A 21,206-nucleotide genomic window follows, 5' to 3' on the forward strand; every position below is an offset into this window, starting at 1 on the left:
TAAATTCATCTGTGAGGTCAAATTTGGGCAATGAATGCTCATTTTTGGACAAAATCCGATATCTAAAGTTATTCAGGCAACCTTTGTGTACCTTTTAAAATGTTACAAAAATTAGTTGTGTTGTGATGAGTGGTTAAAGTAAGCTCTAATGTATAACGACGAAAAAACCTGTTCTATACGGTAGCAGCGTTGATAAGTTGGGATTTTGTTATTTGATTTTTCTGGAAAATGCTAAATAACCCTAAAAAGTCACCGAATGTTTGCAAAATCTGGAAAAAATCATTCTCACTGTCTGTAAACATGATCAGAGTTTTCTTTCGTCAGAAATTGTCTGTCAAAGTCAATCCAATAAAACTTGAGTACAGGTTTTTGTCGTTCACATCTTTTAAATCCCGCAAGAAAAATTCATTTGAACCCATCTCGCTTTGTCAGTGTTACCGATACCTTACAGACAATGAAAGAAGCACAAAGGCATGGCGAATCATCAATTGACCTCGCCAAATGTCCTCTGTCAGTTACGTTTAGCCAACGGAGAGACACTTCATTGATAACCCATCCAATACTCGTTGCTCCGTCAACTCGTAAAGAAAATATACTTTCAAACAATAGCCAAAACCGGGATCCAAAGTTAAATATTCATATGAACACGATGAAGAGTCTTTGAAGCCGTGGTAAACGATCTCATATTATAAACTGAACTAGCATAACTTGGCGCTTTAACCATATTGTACTCTATTGTCAATGATTTCAATGATGAGGTAGGCTGAAAAATGCACTTCAAATCCAATTAGGTAAAAAATTGGTATACATTCTGTCTCAAACTATTGCCAGGAATGTTTTTGAGTAAAAAACGTATCTTGTAAAATATATCTTCTTATTGCCCATTAATGCAAACAAATTGTATTATCAAACGTGTTACATTTACTAACCGGTGTATTTCATGGACTACTCGCACGGAAGCAGTATGTACTTCCAAGCCTGGGTCACAGTGGTCGAAGGGTTTATATGGATAGATCTAGACTACCCCGTAGTCCACTTGCCCATTGTGCATACTCTGGATATTGTATTTAAGCTTAAAACTCTGATTTAATTAATGTGTGCACAATTGATAGATTTTCACATCTGTTCTTTTCAGTCACCCTACTCCCTCTGTTTGTTAGCTTCCCAAGTGGACTACTGACTTAAGATTGCGGTCAGAGATGCTTAACACGGCTGTCTATGAGCTTCTATGGATGAGATTGTCGGAAATCTGGCCTACTAAAATTGGCCATGATGTAATGCATCTTTAAATGGATCTGGCTTGTGATTGGTCGCTTCGATCACGTTATGGTTTAAATCCTCCGGGTACCTGTCATTACCATTAATAACTACATGGTACACAAGTATGTGGCCTACCCCACCTTTGTGATGTGTAATTGCATGAACGCTCAGTAAGTGCATGAACGCGTATTGTATTTGCTAGCGGTTAAATTTGATTGATAAACAAGTATGATTGACAGTGTGAGTGCTAGGGACTTTGCCCGTTCAAAATCCCGTTTAAAATTGAAAGTCCATAGTCTATTTTAACCCGGAATTTCGCGATTAATAAACTGGCAGATTCTAAAATCAGAATTGTTCAGTATTGAAGTGCCAATACAATTATGACATTATGATAATTGCATTCAATAATATAAGCCTACGTACACTTTACTTTTACTGTCACTAATATAATTATATAAACTTTTTCATAACAATTTTATACTAGTATTTTGATGTAATTAATACCAGTATAATTTCGAGTTCAACTGAATGCTTTCATCATGATTAACATCAAAAATAGACTATGGCATAGTCTAGGATAGATCTAGTCCTAGTGCCAGACGTTCGCTAACGCTGCGATCACATAGAAATATACGAAATACGCTCATTCGATCAGGCTGAGTTCACATAGAAGTATACTGTATTCGCTATACGAAATACGCTCATTCGATCAGGATCGAATGAGCGTATTTCGTATAGCGAAGACCGTGTACCGTATACTTCTATGTGATCGCAGCCTAATAGGCACAAATAAATCTCCACCCAAACCCAGCGTATCAAGCAGAACATTATAATGTACATAACCATGTGCTTACATTCATACTTCCCGATACATCAAGCACCAAGACAACACGTATATCAGTATGCTGAACCAAGATAAAGTCTGGGCGAGTGTCGGCGTCTCCATCTGTGGGAGGGTTGTTTTCATCTGAAAATTAAAATATCAGAAGTTTTAGTATTATTCAATCAAACTTAGTATTATTTAGCGGCCAAAGATATATTGTAGTTGTGTGACAACTATGATCAGGAGTTTGGGATTTTTACAAAATTGTAAAATTATAGAATGTGGATGAATGTTTTCTGGATTGTATAGTATACGTGCAATGACCTGTTTTTCATTATAGTTAACGACCGAGCAATATTTTTACACTACGGGTGATTTAGACGACTTTCCAGAAAAAAGGGAGCGTACAAAATGTTTTCGCCCGAAAAAAATGGTAATTCCCGATTTCCCCATGCCTACCATGTGAAATAGGTTTTAGAATGTTCGAATACAGAAGAAAAATGAACAGGGAAACCCTGGGATCTGCCCGGGTGAATCGAAAACCGGCCGCGGTGGTGATAGCGCATGCCTTTCCTTTCCTTTCCTTTCTAGTACTTCCTATAGCAGCTCATTTGAGCTAAACTGGAAGTCCTCTGGAACTTAGAGGAGGTGATTATACAGATATCAGAACCGGGGATGCCCCCCTTCTTTTTTCGAATAGCTCTGACACTTAACGTGCACAGGATTTGACTCTTCCTGTACACGGGACCACCAGCTTTACATGACTTTCCGAACCACGAGACACCGTTCATACACTACATATATCTGCATGTGCTACGTAGTGTATGGGGACGAGAAGGAATTCTACAATTATATTCTGTACTGCTTCGAAGCAGAGACTGCTTCACACTTTCAGAGAAAATATCTCTGATACACTAACCTCGCAGTAACTGAACATAATTGTAGGAACATTTTGGGATAGGTTAATGAATTCTCACCAAAGGCAAGCCCAAGGCTCGAACCCACGCAGATCGTATTATCCCGGCCGACGGCTCAGCGCCTTAGACCGCTCGGCCATCTCTCCCTCTCAATGCCACGTTCAATAAAACAGCATCTCATCCAATGGCAGTTACTATTTAGCGAAATGGATGGAAACGGATGGAACTGATCCAAATATTATAAGAATGGATTCAATTTCAGTTAACATGCATGAAGATATAGAAAAAGAGGAGTAATAAATAGTAAAAGCTTACACAATTTCGCACAACAACTAAGTACAGCATGTCACCATGACGTACTATTTAGGCATGGGCGATAATTGATGTGTCCTAATATTTTTCTCAACTACAATAATATTGCAGTCCTTTGGATTTTAGGGGTTTTAAGGCCTTTTTGGTCATAAAGGTCCAAAGTTTGAAAGAAAATCCACCTGTTTCAAAATCCTCCCCCAGTCCACCTTTTTTTCCTTCCCAACGTTGTTCGTTGGGGCTATACCTGGAGGCAGACCCGCTCACAATTCACGACATGACATATCGGCGGGAATTTTTTTCGAGGTGAAACGGACATGATGACATTATAATCGGGAGGGAGAGTTAAAATCAAACATTCTGAACATAAAATCAGTGGCATGTTCCCCCGAATGGTGTGTTGCTGATTTTTGAGACGGGGTGGAAGGGGGGGATAACAGAGAGGAAAGTTGGGAATGTCTCCTTGCCCAATCTCGTTATATTCCGGAATATGGTGTCTTTTGGCACAATTAGGTGTTTCTAGGTTTTAAAGGCGTTATTTTTAAATGGCTGTTTGACGACAAATCCCAGGGTTTTTCTCGTTAACGGAAAGTAGTAGAAGTCTGTAATCCGGGCATGTTCTTTTGGTAACCATACTGCAGTGCGCAAGAGAGCCCTTTTTTTATCTATGCCCGTGGAACGGGGGCATAGATATTGTATTTGTTGTGTTTAGTCTTCGACTTCTTCTTCTCCTTCTTCTCAAGAACATTTCTTTGCTCTCCTCTAGCTCAAGAACTAATGTAGCCTCGGGGCCCATACTTGGTACAATGATAGCCCATGACCCCTAGAAACAGCCTAGGGTACCCTCGATCCCAGAGGTCATGGGCTACAGGAGGTAATATGTGTAAAATTTCAAACAGCTCTAGCTCAAGAATTACAGCACCCAAAGGATTCATACTTGGTACAATGATGACCCATGACCCTTAGATACTCCCTGTGGTAGCCTCGACTCCAGAGGTCAAAGGTCAAGAGCTACAGGGAGCAATATGTGTAAAATTTAGCTAATTAGCATAAATATACTCAAATCTTGTCCAAAGTTTATCGTGATTGGTACCAAAATGTGGCAAATTTCATGAGCATCAACCCATAGCCGATTTATTTTTTCATTGGACGCTTCTGTTTTGAGTTATATGCAAATTAGCTAATTAGCATAAAAATGCTCAAATATTGTCCGAAGTGTATCGTCATTGGTGCCAAAATGTGCAAATTTCATGAGCAACAACCCATAGGCGATTTATTTTTTCATTGGACGCTTGCTTCTGTTTTGAGTTATATGCAAATTAGTTAATTAGCATAAAAAGGCCTGGTAGGGTATTAGAGAGAGTGTGACCCAGTCTGGTGTTATGAGCATTACATGTATATGAAATAAAAGCTTAAAGTTTTCGTTTGTGAATAGCGGAAGGGGGGTTAGGTGTGGTCACGGGCATAGATATTCGTGTTTGCTCAAACACAACTGTGGTTTCTAGTTGCAATTTGTACTCGATTTTGCCCGATTTTGGCCAATTTTTTTGTTATTTTCGCACCTCAAAATGACACTTGAAGTGTTAAAATCTCAAAAAGGGGCTCTGTTACGCAATGTAACATACTTTATTGTATGTATTGAAGAAAAAAATCATTCAAATAGCTTATCCCAAGAAACTGTGGGATTTACATGTACCCCAAATCCTTATTTACTTATCCTTCACTTTTAGGCAATTTATAAACAATCTAAAATGTTTAACCCTTACGCTTGGATCACTGAATAGGTCTTTAACAGCAGGCATAAAAGGAAATAAATGCTCACTTAAATTGCTATTGATATATACATGCATAAAAGGAGATAAATAAAAACAAATGCTGATATCTTATAATTTTGGCCGATCAAAGTCTGTTACTATGTTAAGAACAATATTGTGCAATGTTTTGAACACACCACTTAGTGCACGTAAGTGGCGTGTCAAAGGTCAAAGTTGATTTCCATGATAACAGAATGTTTTGTATGACTGTATCGTTTAACTTTTTTAAAGGTTAGCAACTATTTTAAACTGTTGCGATTTGGTAGTTCACAGCCTCTTGCGAATGGTAGTGAGCTTTTGCAAAAATTATCACAGATATTATTAAGAGATTAATTGCCTGACCGGCCATTAATAACTCACACAATGACTTCTGCGCGCGTGCATGTATACGCTAAGCGTTATGACAACGCACACGCGATACCGTTGCGCTTCTATAATTGGTAGCTCTTGTTGTCGGCGCTAATGTCAAGTTCGCCTGGTCTATTTGTTTGGTAGGATAGGTTATAATACAGGGTGTCCCCAAAAAAGAGGCCCCTCATTGCGCCCTCTTTTTCTCTTATTTCAGAAAAGTTGATCAAGAATATGTTGGTCGGCTCATAACTTTTGAAGATATGCCCTTTTAAAGAAATGTATCCGTTTTTCACTCTGTCCACGGAGGAGGTTTGGCTACTTCAAAGATTGAAAAGTCATATACCATGCATGAATGTAAAACATTCCTCGATGATAACTTATAAAATAACAACTTTATTTTAGGGAATGGGCTTTACCGGTGGGCTTATGGGTTATGGATTTTGTTAAGTGTCATTAATTTGGGCGAAATTGATGTGGGGTGGGACTTTTTTTTGCTATACTTGCAATTTTGCAATTACTTATGTTTTTTCTCTGTTATTTTATGCCTTTTTGTTCTATTATGTATCTTACTTTCTTACTTTATTGTTTCTCGCTTTCTTCTTATTGACAACATAAGTCATTTCTCTTTTTGTAATAAAAGGTAGCACTGAAAAGGGCTGTTTAGTTGTCTTTGGTTCTTTTGAAGTGAGTTTACTGTGCTGCTCTGCCCTCTACCTGGTTGCCTCCTTGACGAATACAGGTTTCAGCCCTAGTCCTCATTAGCTCTCATTGTATCAATTGCGTTGCGTACCAATCTTGTGCGCCGGATAGGCCTACTTGTTAATATAGCAGTAATACGTTGGCAAAGATCTTGGATTTTGCCACAAATGAAGAAATCAAGTGGTGTGAGGTCTGGTGATCTTGCAGGCCACTCTACAGCATGACCCATCCCAATCACTCTGTTTGCTATCCGTGGACAGAGTGAAAACGGGTACTTATCTTTAAAAGGGCATATCTTCAAAAGTTTTGAACCGATTGAAATAATTGTTTTGGTTTATTAAAGCTAACAATTGAAGGTTTCTTTACATACCAAAATATATTTGATCAACTTTTCAAAAATAGGTGAAAAAGAGGGCGCAGTGAGGGGCCTCTTTTTTTTGGGGGGGGGGGGGCACAGCGTTATTTTTAATTAACAGCGTTTTATGGCATAAAATAACATTAAATGCCATTTTGATTTGTTCAAAATATCAGATACTACAGTAATGAATGACAATAATAACTTTGCACCATCTATTTTGAGTTCATTGTGTGAAAATGGAGGGTTTGGGGCCGAGGTATTTTTCCGATGGCGCGGTAGCTATTTGTCATGTTTGTAGTGAGCTAAAAGAGACAAACATCTCCACACAAGTTTCTTAATCATGTAATGATTGATGTTGATGCGTCTAATGCACGAGCCCCGAATTTTATTATTTTGTCTAATTTCTCGAGCAACAAGCAATACGCGTTCATTAACCTACTTCATATACGAGAAGAAAAAACACATGATTATGGTGTGTATAGTGGATTTTACTGTAGAAACTTCACCAACCTCTAGAAACTTCACCAACCCCCTCTATATAGCCATTTTTGACGGTCGGTCATACCCCTGGGTAAAGGGCTGGGGTAAACGATGTATCACTAAAATGAGAGCAAAGGATGGATCTACGATTAGCTTAAGTCGTTTGGGCGTAAACATGCGCGTTATTTTACACCGAATGGAAACATTGTGTGGGTTGGTACATAACCCTTTGCAGTACTAGGGTTATTGTACCAAAAACAACTGTTCAATCAAGTAAAATCGATACCAAATTACACAAATGTACTATACCTCATTTGAGGACTTTTTACAACGTCTATAAAGAACACATACGTGATTTGGAATCAGCAGCGCAAAGTTAACCAAGAGCTATTCTCAAACAGGTGTGTTGGCTTTCTTTGAAACTTTACTACTTAATATAAACCATTTACAATGATTAATTTTGAATCCTGCCCACGGATTCCATAAAGCAGTCAGTGAGCGCTGTACCTGAAGTAATCTCAGTGGCGTAGATCTTTTTTTGACGTTGGGGTGGGGGGGTGGTGTTGAAAAAAAATGGAGTGTAGTAAATCCAGTACCTTTTGGCGACCGATTAAATGTATGGTACAAATTCGTGCGAGAAAAATTTTGCAAATTGACACTAAAATAAAATATTGTGCAAAAGTGGCATATACTCGCGCGAAGCGCGCAAAATTGGTATTTTGGGGACTAAAATGGCCAAATATATGAGGTTATGTTGGTCAGAAACAAACATTCAAGCGTCAACATTGGGGGAATTATCCTTGGTGCATTTATTTTGTGATTGTGATAAAATCAAATGCTTGTGGAACAGTCTGAATTTATTGAAAGCAAAACTGGTGATAATTATTACAATTTTTAACTACCAAAAAATATTTGGGATTAATGCTTATGACTCTGAGCACAAAATTGTAATCAACTTTCATGTTTGAAGTTTTATATTCATATATGTAAATTTCAAAAGACCTCTCCCAGTTTCCAAGCTTTTATGAACTTTGTGAGAATGAAACTTAATACTGAATATAGGATCGCTGAAGGTAAAGGTAAATTGGGCAAACATTTTAAGAAATTTTCGTTTGACCTTAAGGGATCTAAAATGAGCGTTTATTGTGTTTCGACAGTATTTTTTGTGGGACATGAGAGCACCTCGGACCTATCGAATTGCATTCTGAATACGAAGCATGTCTTTCTGATATCAAATAATTTTCATTTTTTGAAAATCACAATATAATACAAATTTTATGACAAATTATAAAAATTTGATATTTTTCAAATTTTTGATATATAACAGTCCTCGAAGTAAATTATATAAATCTAATGATATAATCTTAAAGTGTATGTAGCAGGGAGGAAAAGTCGACGGTCAATTGAAAATTTTGACCTTTCATATTGAAGATATGGATTTTTGTCCCAAAAAGACCTAATTGTTTTTGGTGTTTTGGGAAAAAATCCATATCTTCAATACGAAAGGTCAAAATTTTCAATTGATCGTCGGCTTTTCATCCCACCTACATACACTTTAAGTAAGTATAAATCATCAGATTTATAAAGTTTACTTCATGTACTGTTAAATATCAAAAATATCAATTTTAATGATTTGCCATAAAATGTGTATTAAATTGCGAATTTCAAAAATCAAAATTATTTGATATCAGAATGACATTCTTCGTATTCAGAATGCAATTCGATATGTCTGATGTGCTCTGTTGTCCCAAAATAAATACTGTCCAAACGTTCATACCCCAGCCCTTAAACCCTTTTTTCACATTCTGTGCATACCCAATGAAAATAACATGGGAAACTTGTCCTTGTGTATGTTTCATTGTTGTCTGTGTTCGTTTTGTTCTGTCTTTTCTGGTGTTAAAAATTTTATATCATAAAATCAGCCATCATTTATATTTTGTAATTTGTTTTAAAATAAATCATAGACAGTAACACTATGGCTGTCGAAAGATAAAAAAAAAACATTGGGGGAATTATTGTATGGACCATCCCACCTGGCAAAATATTAGATATTAGGGGATTTACCCCCCGATTTCTGCCTATGTGAAGTATAAAGCACTGGGTACGTGGTAGCATGAATTTATAACTGGATTTAAAATAATTAAAATTCCAGAACGGAGAGGTCAAAATACATGTGGTGGCTGCTGTATCATGCAATAACATACCCTAGTATATTGTTTCGATGTTGCATTATTTTTCTGCCGGTATAGTTCTTTCAGAGACACTGCATAAGCGGCAAATCGAAAACAAATTTAAACTCCGAACTACCATGACTAGTGACTACCAAGGTTCATCGTAGAGCTTCCCGCCCACAGATTTGAAACAACCTGAACTTCATATCTGCAGTAATCACATATCGCCTACGCAGCTTATAAATACAGTTAAAGACCCATTCAGTGATCCCAGCGCAAGTGTAAAAGAAAAATTGTTTATAAATTGCTTAAAAGTAAAGGATAAGTCATTCAAACTGTCACTTGGTATTTTTGAAATGACAAATTTGGCAAAAAACGAAGAAAACAGCAGTACTGACAAATGTGAAGCCCCGTTCAAATACATGTAGCTAATTTAGATAATGTCCGTATCTAAATGACAGATTCGTGTAAAATGTCTTATTTTGTCTTAAATACACAGCTTTCGACTGAACCACTCGCAGGCTATCTATCAGAATGACAAATGTACCAAAATCTGAATTTTGATGATTTTTACGATCGTCTGGATGAGCAAATCACTGAATGGGCCTTTAAGTCATTCGTCACTTAGTCTTTCATGTCACTAATAGCTACTAGTTATAATAACCACATTATCAAAAAACAGTTAGGGAAGTATAATATCTTACCCAATGCTAATTAAAGTATGATTAAAGTAAGTTGATGGGGCGTCTTGATTAGATCTACTAACTTTAAGTAATCACATTATTTGAGTCGCATTAATAAAAAAAGAGGGGGTATGAAACACTTCAGCTCAGAAGAAAAGCTAGTGAACTGATTTTGGTTCACAAATTTTTGCTTTCCCCATAATGCATTGCGTCTATCAATTATTGCACCACTCTTTATATCTAACTATTTACTGCAAGCCCTGCTGGACATTTTGGTATCGTATATTCTTACTTTCAAAGTCAGATGTTCCACGCATAACCTCCCACGCACTCTTGGTTTCACAAAGACGGTTATGTTTGTTTGGTGCTTCAGAATTATGGAAGTTCGTCTCGTCAAATGAATTGGCATCACAAAATTGTGTGATCTGTCAGATAATAATTATAAATACGACAATACAATCACGATCTTTGATCAAGGTTATCAAAATTAAAATTTACACAATATTGTTCAAGCAGACAAATTATGAAGATAATAGTGTTTACTCTACTGGCAAAATTCGTGTAGTAGCAGTCATTATGGAATTTTGCAGTCTGAGTTATGTAAATAGTTAAATAGAATTGACAGGACGGTTGCGCCTATAATAAAGGACATCAATTTTTGTTTCCCGATGATGGGTGACTGATCTAGCGCATTGGTACTATACATGTATAATACTGACATAAGTTGAATAGCCATAATAGCGACAAGGTGTGACATGACTTCAAGGCCCTCCTCTGCAAAACTAGATTTCTTTTTGAAAATTTTATTTTAGGGAAATGGGGCTAAGCGAATTTATGTAAGGCGTAGGGTGGAGTGTTTCATGTTTGGCCTTCTATATATCTGCAATTACTAATTAATAAATTGTTTGTTATATGGATTGATTAATATACTGTTTGTTTGATTGATTGAATGCGTGCTTGCTTGCTTGCTTGCTTGCTTGCTTGCTTGCTTGCTTGCTTGCTTGCTTGCTTGCTTGCTTGCTTGCTTGCTTGCTTGCTTGCTTGATTGATTGATTGATTGATTGCCTTACCTGGTCATAGTATTGCCTTCCATACATAATAGAACTTGTTGCAGTAGTTCCTTCTTCAAATGTAACGAACACACACCCTTCTTCGTAACCCACATCTTCGTTACCATTACATGTTCTATAGTAGGGGAAGTGGTTGGGGTAAAACTTGAGTGGTAACCCGTTGTAACCATAGGAACACCTGTACGGAGAGAAATGAAAAGAAAGTTAAAATAAATAGCTGTTGTAGCTTATAATTAAATATATATTATAGTGCGAGTTTTAAATAAAAAATATTGGGATAAGCTTCATTAGAGGCTCGCCGGAACTATCCTATATTTGACCCAACTTGTCAGGAATTTAATTTGCGGTACCCAAACAGTCTTTTTGCCATACTTGATGTCCTTAACACAAAATACTAAAATATTTAGCCAGAATTAAACTCATCAACTGGTCCTATATTAAGAATCATGTTATTCGCAAACTACACTATTGTTAACAAAATAGGTCCAAGGTCATTTTGCACATTACATTTTACAAATACGATATTTACTTCGCACTGTATAGTCGTGCGGAAGATTTTGTTCACGCTTATTCAACTGTATAGCTCTGAAATATCTGTGTAGAAGCTACAGAAGCGTAAACTGTCTCATTTGCATAACAAGGAACCACGTTAGTAAGAGCCAACACCCTTAACTACATACAATAATATCAATTTAGTTGAGAGCGGATTTCTCATGCAGATTGTAAAAGGGTCAACAAATAAATCTGCTCCTTTAAAATGTTTAATATTTTAATAATGGTTTGAGTACTTTCAGGAATTCATTAAAAAAAGAATAGCTAGCTCTATAAATGTATAGTTGATGTGTTACACAAAGAAGCCAAAAACCCACAAAGATTTAGTTATTACCTTTTTTACTATAGCCCGCTAACTGAGAGGCAGCTCGCAATAATATGTGTTAACAATTTGCAACAAAATTCCTGGTCATTTCCGGTTCCCCATACCTTAATCACTCCTCTCTCATGATATTAGCCTTAGAAAGTCAACTAAGTACAAGGACTACATATTTAAAACCACCAGATGTTGCAACAGTGCAATGTCTGTCCTCTGCTGGTCGTGAGATGTTATTTGACTCAGCTTTCTCCTCGTGAAGTTAATGGAGAACAGGCCTGATTTGACCTCATTAATTTTTTTTCTGTAATATCCCACTCATTTTTGCAATGTGATTTCTAAATACATTTTTAAATGTATCACCGGTATACATAAATTAAATATAATTACGCTGATGGTTATACTTTAATCATTTAATTGATTTATAATCAAACAAAACATTTTTCTAAAACATGTTTAATATGTTTTTATAAGGCAGATAAAGTTTAAATTAAACTAACTTATTTGCTCACAGCTTTTGTTCGGAACTTCCCAGACATGGCATATGTAGATAACCCAGTTGTTAACTGCGTTATACGATAGTAATTTAGTTGTAACCCTGGAATTGGTATGTTTGACCCGGATTTCCAACATTGTATGTGGGATCTGAACGTACTTTGAATGGGTGTGTTTATTAACGGGGTTAAATCGTAATTGATACAGCTACGAGTTTGAAAATTATATCTTACTGCACATATTAATAAGGACTTTTCAGTGAAAAGTCTATCACTGAAAAGACTATCACCGAAAATGCGACTTCATAATATACACGGATTATAGTTGGTTTTGCATTAACTAACACTATCCAAAAAAAAAAAAAAGCACGTTCCTCATACTTTATTTCAAAATTTTATTGAATATTCCATACTGTCTCTGAATTCATCCAGGTATAATTAAATATAAAATTTAACTTATACGTTTTTGAGAGGCTACGGTATGACACGTTATCTGAGGTGCATCTTCAAACGGTCTTTTGATCTGGTGGCAATTGGTCTTTGACAAGAACAACCCAAGTCCAGGACTTGGGACTTGGATCACATTCATTGAAATCCATTATGTATGAAAGAACAACCCACGTCCAGGGCTTGTAACACATTCCATTGTTGGAGAGTGACTTTTGAAAAAAAAGGGTTTAATCAAGGAAATTGTGTGGTCTATATTCCTTGGCAGTGTGCTTATCAACATACATTTATTTTGTAATATCTCACTAGTGGTACTCCCATTGCAATATTGTTGTCTTTGTATGGGATTCAAAAAACAACCTACCCAAGACCGGCGTATAAAATGAGCCCCACGAAGTCCCTGAAATGCTAAACGTCATACCTAATACAGTTTAATCCCCTCATTTGCATGTAAAACTTGCCCTATTGACCAGGTAAATCTAACTAAAGGAATTAAACTGACACACTGTTTTCTCAAAATCACTTTCCATGGACTTGGGTGGGTTTGTATTCATGTATTCAATACCAAAATGTCATCTCTCTAACGTCGTGCAAAATACTAGAGTGAAAGATCCAAGAACCCTAATTAACAAAATGGCACCATGACAAACATGTAAAAAAAATGTTGGAAAGGCAGAATTCTTTTGTAATGCATGCAAATGAGCAAAGTTCGATTACGATATGCATAGCTAGATTGAAATAGTTTCATTTCGATATATTGACTGACAGACCGCACTTTGAATGGGTGTGCTTATAATTTGTATGTTTGAGATAGCTCTGTCTACATGGTATAGGTGTGAATGAGCATGATGAGTGGGCGTTATCTTAAAGTTAACATACACCGTTCACTATGTGATTAGATTCAAATCAGATACTGTTATGTACTCAAGTAGTTTAGAAACCTATTTTTTGTCAAATGTTTGAAATTGTGACTTAGACACGCTTTTTGTCATTGAACTGGTGGTAAATAAGTGGTTGATGGAAACGTATCATCACCTTCAGCCGTAGAATAAGATACCAAACAATACGCGGATTTAGGGTTTCTCTACCGAAAGTCAATTTGTGCCGAAATGCCTTCCCATAATGCAATACGCGTTTTGCATAACATTATATATAATTCGGAGGTTAATCAATATTCTTTGTTATGCAATACGCATATTGCATTGTGGGAAGGAATTTCGGCACAAATTGACTTCCGGTAGAGAAACCCTAAATCCGCGTATTGGTCGAAACACTCATCTTCTGCGGATGATTTAAAATGCTCGCGAAAAACATCAAAATGAATTATGAGTTTCACATGAACTGACACTGAGTTACGGTGTAAAATGTGTACGAAGGTCATATTCATCGGTAACTTAAGCTGGCCCGACATCCGTCTCATTTTCATAGTCAAAAACTAATCAATAATCCTATTGTTGAAGTGGATAATAAGCTTCTACCTTAGATGGCTATGGCTTTTAATAGCTCTGGTCTTTGTTTGCTTTTGCTAAATCCTGTTCAAGTGGTGGGTTACCAGGCATTGTATTTTGTACAGGTATGCATAACCAACAATTAACAATGAGAGAACTTTCTTAAACCTCGTTGACTTGGGGATGATTTAAAATGACCGCCAATTATGACTGTTTGATATTTATTGCCAGCAATGTGGAAAAAGAGACATATGTAAAAACGTAAAAAGCTATAATTTTGTTGAAGGAGCAAAGTTTATCAAACCATAACCCCGCTTCTGGATATTGTTTGAAGTCAAATGATATACAATTTTTAAGTTTATGATGTTTATTTTTTAAACACGAAATAAAACAAAATTGACCGGGGAGGAATTTACGTCCTGTTATGTATCCATGGTCTAGACAATAGGCGTCATTAGCGACCATTTTAGTTCCTACACTCTTAGAAAAAAAGGTGCAACTTAGAACCTTTTTTTGTTCTGTATGCAGAACCCTAAGCAGTGATAAGGTTCTATAAAGAATCTTAAAGCTTTAAATTGGTCCAGGGACGTTCTAATTCATAAATTCAGGGATTCATCACAAAGTTAAGAAAAGTCAAAAGTAGTGTTAACACTTTTTGGTACTAAGAATCATTTTCTTGGATAAAGAACCTTTTTACTGCTCCTTCGAGGGTTCTTTCTTAATGGTTTCTTAAAGGTTTTTAAAGCTCAAGGTTCTAAAAAAGAACCGCTTTCTTGGCTACAGAACCATTGAAAACCAATAGTCGAATTCTAGATATTTACCAGCAAATTAGCTACTTGTTGCCTACATGACGCCTTCCTGTTGGTTCGTTATCATGGAGTAGTAGTATTCTAGATAGTTGTCGGTGAATTTGCTATTTGTTGCTTACCTGACAGCTTCCCACTGGTTTGTTACCATAGAGAAGTAGAATTCTTGATAGTTATCGGAGTCTCCTACAGGATCAGGATATTCATCAAAGAGACCCCAACGATAGTGGCCCCATTCGTGTACAAGTATTCGTCCTGAAACGTCGAAATTTAATAAAAAATGTTAGATTTCTGATAAATTTGTATATAGTTCCTATTTTTGTATTTTTCGAACAAAAAACGATCAAATAACATCCCTCTTTAATAATGGGGTAAACGGGAGTTTCCGTTTATGCAAGGGGTGAAATTTCAAGTAAGGCCAGTGGCGTAGATTTCTTATTGACATTGGGGAGATGGTGTTGGAAAATTGTTCTCGAAAAGATGAATCCAGAATGAAGCTAAATTGGTGAAATATGATATAAAAGTGGTATAAATTCGCGTGAAAAATTTAACTTTTAGGATAAAATGGCCAAATATGAGGTTACTTTGGTCATGGCACGTAGTTATTGGTAATCGATCAATACCTCTATTGAATTAATTTAAATTTAAATTAAGGTGGGTGGTAAATAATTGTACATCGACGATAAAGTGCATGATGCAGTCATGTCTACAGTAGAATTCAATTCGACCTTTGCAGGACTTAAACCCCATTAAACGCTATTAAACCAAGATAACACTCATTGAAAACAGCTCAACTGATTAAATCATATCTTCTCTGGTTAAATACACACATCATATGTTTCTGCTTTTACACGTACAATGGAGCAATGCGCTGGGATTATCCTTTCAGTTGGGTGAACGATTATAAAGCGAGCGCTAGAGAACTATTGTGTGTGGTCTTTGTTTACGAAATGAGACAATACGTGCTTATTGTTAACCAGCGTTCTTGAAAATGAGAAACATGGTGGTTTGCAGACTTAACACGGTTTGGAAATAATTTCTTCATATTTTTGGTGTTATCTGTCGTTTACATATCCTTCCTAAAACACCAAAGTGCGAATATTTCCAAACATCTAAATTAGCTAAAAATTTAGGACATGTTACAAAACTATATTGTCTAGAATTTTAGAAGAGTACTTTTAATATTGGCCGGTTATTTTTCACACAGCGACGTTAACTAGGCAATGTACTATTACCTATAACATTAACTAAAACACCAAAGTGCGAATATTTCCAAACATCTAAATCAGCTAAAAATTTAGGACATGTTACAAAACTATATTTTCTAGAACTTTAGAAGAGTACTTTTAATATTGGCCGGTTATTTTTCACACAGCGACGTTAACTAGACATATCCCCATACTTTTTACGTAGGCTATTTGTAGAGGTCACGCGTCAATGGGAAAGAGCACTGTGTATTATGTATAGGAAAACGGACAGTAACTGCAGTATGGTACTTTTGTGTGCTTTTGATGAATAGCGTGTCGGTAAATCAAATCGGCACAAAGGAACAATGCGTTATGTAATCTATTGCGCCTCCACGGATATGATAGCTCCATGATATGGACCATCCCCCTATTGAAATATTGGGGGGATTTATCCCACGGGATCTACGCCTATCACTAAAGCCTGTTGATTACGATGTTTCGTCGAAAGCCGTTCAGATAAAATGTTTGTATAAGACTCCAATTATTTCAAATCCCAATCATTAAGGCTCGGAAGCTTATTTATTTGGAATGTATATTGTACATTATAGAGAGTAGAAAAAACACAAAGGATAATTAACATAATCCTCTTTACCTAATGGTCCATAAAAAAGCTCAACGTCTGGTTCCAGAAGGAAGAGATCCCAGAAATGAATGTGAACACCCACTTTACCGCATCCCTGGTATTGCTTGGTGTACGGATCTGGCGCCCATCGTGGATTTGGTGGGGCGACTATAACGTCAGCAAGATCAAACGATTGGTTGCTGGCTTGTATGTACTCGGGTTTCGAGCTCCATGTCTTAGGGATGAGAATTGTTACTTCATCAAAGTAAGACCTTTTTCTTGTTGCAGTGTATAGATACTCGGAGCCTTCGGTGAACATTTTCTGTAATAATGCAATTTAATATTCTGATAATACAGGAGCAAAACAAATTGTATACATTTAACTTTAATTTTATCTAGATTTAAGGGCTCTGGTATAAACATTTGGACAATATTTCTGTTGGACATGAAAGCACATCAGACATATTCATATTGAATTGAATTCTGAATACGAGGAATGTCTTTCCAATATCAAATAATATTATACAAATTTTATGACAAATTATAAAATGTGTTATTTTTTAATTTTTGATAGTTCGATTTTTTTTTTGTATCCCAGATACATACACTTAAAGTACATATCATTAGAGTTATAAAGTTTACTTCGAGGACTGTTAAATTTTAAATCATTTGCCATAAAATGTGTATTATATCGCGAATTTAAAATAAAATAAAATAATTTAATATCAGAAGGACATTCTTCGTATTCAGAATGCAATTCGATGTCTGACGTGCTCTTATGTCCCACAAACATACTGTCCAAATGTTCATACCCATCCCTTAACGTTTAGACTTGTCTAATTCTGTATCGACAATGATCAGTTATCAATGATAAAAATAATGTAATGATGATGACAACAATGATTGTGAAAATGAATATATCATACGTGACATGAATGGGTAGAAAAAAAATACCGGTTCTAGCTCTTCTCTGTATCTCAACATTATATTTATTAGACATTAATAACGACATTTCATTGGTCAATAGCCAAATAAAAATAATTTCATATTGGTCAGCTTTCATGTATTGTCTATATCTTGACGGCTGTTACTGATTAGGCCTAGCGCTTTTCAGACAGCTTTTTATTTGGCTATTAACCAATGAAACCAATGAAATGTCCTTTAATATTCATGTCTACTGAATGATAATGAAAGGAATCCAAAATACCTTAATTATGTCGATTAACTCTGGGTTCTCCGGAACATCCCGATGAATTGCCACAACTACCCCAGTATAGGCATTATCAATAAGTTTAATCGACGATGGTTTTGTTAACGAACTAACATGCCCAATCCCCACAGCCAGAATTACCAAAGCCGCTACACTGAATACCAATTTAGGTGCCATTCTGTGCGCTCATCAGGCACGGAACGTCAGACATGTACAGAAGCCACAACTGCAGCAATTTAATCATTTAAACTATAGCTTGTCAGTGGTATCCCGGGAGGGGTACTCACATAGTAAAGGCATACGGGGATGTGCCGCTCCAATGGGTAGGTTTTCCATGAAAAATCCTTAGACATGGGTCTATGTTTTGAAGAAAAAAATCCTTAGACATGGGTCTTCTTTAAAATTTTCCATGCTATGTGTGAAAAACATGTTGCTTTTCCTATTTTCAAGCTCAAATCTTCAGATGGGTCCTTATTTTCTCCAAATCCTTAAATATGGGTCCTTATTTTCGGGAAATCCTTAAATATAGACCCCTATTTTCGGTAAAATTGCCCTTAGAAATTGGTAAGGGTTCGGAAGCTTGAGCCATACATCCCCGTCGAAAAATAAAATAAAAATAAAAAGTAACCCCCCGGGAGTGTAATTGGTAATGAACTTTGATATTGACAGTGCTACGTACTTGCGCCCAAAGTACAAAGGCAGTGAACAGGTTGAAACAACGGGTATTGCATTTTTACTTGGATGAGACAGGTGCTTAAAGAAGTGTATAAGTGTAATAGCTGCCATGTAACATTTGACAACAAGTTACACATAATATTGTTCTCATCTGCACGTGGCAGCTCCACATGGCAGCTATTGGACTTACCCACTCCTGGCACTGAACAGTCGATACTTGTATGAAGCTGTAGCTACCTACACACTTAAATTCTGTATCTCTAAGTTAAGGGCTGGGGTATGAACGTTTGGACAGTATTTATTTTGGGACATCAGAGCACACCAGACATATCGAATTGCATTCTGAATACGAAGAATGTCATTTGAAATTCGCAATTTAATACACATTTTATGGCAAATCATAAAAAATTGATATTTTTGATATTTAACAGTACTTGAAGTAAACTTTATAAATCTGATGATTTATACTTAAAGTGTATTTAGGTGGGATGAAAAGCCGACGATCAATTGAAAATTTTGACCTTTCGTATTGAAGATATGGATTTTTTCCCAAAACACCAAAAAAATTAGGTCTTTTGGGGAAAAAAATCCATATCTTCAATATGAAAGGTCAAAATTTTCAATTGACCGTCGGCTTTTCCTTTCTGCTACATACACTTTAAGAATATATCATTAGATTTATATAAGTTACTTCGAGGACTGTTATATATCAAAATTTGAAAAATATCAAATTTTTATAATTTGTCATAAAATTTGTATTATATTGTGATTTTCAAAAATGAAAATTATTTGATATCAGAAAGACATGCTTCGTATTCAGAATGCAATTCGATAGGTCTGAGGTGCTCTCATGTCCCACAAAAATACTGTCGAAACGCAATAAACGCTCATTTTAGATCCCTTAATACAGCAGATTATCATGATATTGCCCTTTGATATAGGAGGTAAATACTTTGACTCATTGCTAATCTTCCCCAGATTTTCATTTACTTACGAAATAGTGCAATATTATGACAGGCATACTTATGTTGGGAATCTATTGAAGCACTTAACACTGGTCAAATCTTTAGGCATCTGAAGAAAGCTCATCTTTTTTCATAACTCTTACCTGTAGCCTGAGATATTTTTTCATAAGACATGTTAGATGATATGTGACTGGACACCACGATTCGGCCGTAAAGTCGGCCCGGTCAATTTTGTTTTATTTCGTGTTTAGAAAATATATATTAAAAGGTTTAAAATGGTATATCATTTGACTTCAAACGATATCCAGAAGCGGGGTTATGGTTTGTTGAACTATGTTCCTTCAACAAAATTGTACCTTTTTTTTCGGCTCTTTTTCCACATTTCTGGTAATAAATATCAAACAGTCATAATTGGCGGCCAATTCAAATCATCCCCAAGTTAACGAGGTTCAGGAATGTCCTCTCATTGTTAATTGTTGGTTATACCAGGAAAGTTGAAAAGAAGGAGGAGAACGGAATTATATCCTTGAGATAATCCCGTAGGTAATCCTGTCGCACCTATTCATAGTCCTTTATTCTCAAGTAGTTACACATCTACTTGAAAGTAGCCTTTGATGTGATGTGGGTTGCCGACTACGGTTGATTAATTTTCACTCCAGAATTGAAACCATATCCAATGTTTCTATAGAGAATCCCTTGAAAGTATGACACGTGTGTGTTAAGTACCTGATGTTGCTCTGAAGGGATGCCACACGTGGATACTATAAGAAAGAAATGTAGTTTTGTAAAGACTCCAAAAAAATCCGCCCATTTTGGAAAATATATTAATTATTTAGGAGAGTGTTTTAGGATTTTGTTAGAAAAGGGATGATTTTTGATCATCTATATTTTATTGTTTTATGTATTTTCCTGTTATTTCCTGCAAACCTAATAAAGATATTTTGATAATTGAAAATAGGCTGTATCATAAATCGTAGAGGTTGAAAGCGTAACCAAGCGTGCAAAATTATTATTTGCCATGGAACTTCGGTCATATTTTATTTGAAATAAACTGGATGTTAGGATCTGCATGCATGGTATGCATAGTATTGATGGTATACAGACACTGACCTTTCCCTAAAACTAGTAAGCAGCGACTTGTGTATAACACCCGTCATGGGTTCGAACCCTTTGGTTGTATTTTATTGTTAAACCTAAATAGCGTGATTGCTTTTGAATGAGCGGCAACACACATATTTTGTTTGAGGATAGCTGGATCTATCTCCTTTCTTTACATCTTCTCTGGTTATACATACCTAGACAAAATACAATGCTTTGTTATCCAGCACTTGGACAGGATTTAGCCAAAGTAAACAAAGACAAGAACTATTCTATAGAAATAGGTAGAAGCTTATTATCCTCTTCAGCAATAGGATTATTGATTGGTTTAAACAGTGTTTTATGAGATACTTGCCGCACCAAATTGAGGGACCTATGAATAAGACCTTCACGCACATTTTACATTGTAACTCAGAATACAATTTGCCGTCTTAACGGCTCATTCGTAGTT

At 36.1% G+C, this 21,206-nt stretch overlaps 1 protein-coding gene across 1 annotated transcript in view; it reads right to left on the bottom strand.

Annotated features, from left to right (window-relative positions):
* Positions 1 to 18,233, bottom strand: part of LOC140141618 (calcium-activated chloride channel regulator 1-like) — a 37,228-nt gene extending 18,995 nt beyond the window's left edge. The window contains exons 1-6 of the mRNA XM_072163530.1: positions 18,015 to 18,233; positions 16,838 to 17,129; positions 15,121 to 15,253; positions 10,936 to 11,113; positions 10,158 to 10,290; positions 2,115 to 2,227 (exon numbers count right to left, since the gene is read on the bottom strand). Of these exons, the coding sequence (XP_072019631.1) occupies positions 2,115 to 2,227; positions 10,158 to 10,290; positions 10,936 to 11,113; positions 15,121 to 15,253; positions 16,838 to 17,129; positions 18,015 to 18,194 (1,029 nt within the window). The 5' untranslated portion in view covers positions 18,195 to 18,233. The remainder of the gene's footprint in view (positions 1 to 2,114; positions 2,228 to 10,157; positions 10,291 to 10,935; positions 11,114 to 15,120; positions 15,254 to 16,837; positions 17,130 to 18,014) is intronic.
* Between the last annotated feature and the right edge of the window lie 2,973 nt (positions 18,234 to 21,206).

The sequence above is a fragment of the Amphiura filiformis genome, chromosome 19, assembly GCF_039555335.1.
Source record: "Amphiura filiformis chromosome 19, Afil_fr2py, whole genome shotgun sequence".
Lineage (NCBI taxonomy): Eukaryota > Metazoa > Echinodermata > Ophiuroidea > Amphilepidida > Amphiuridae > Amphiura > Amphiura filiformis.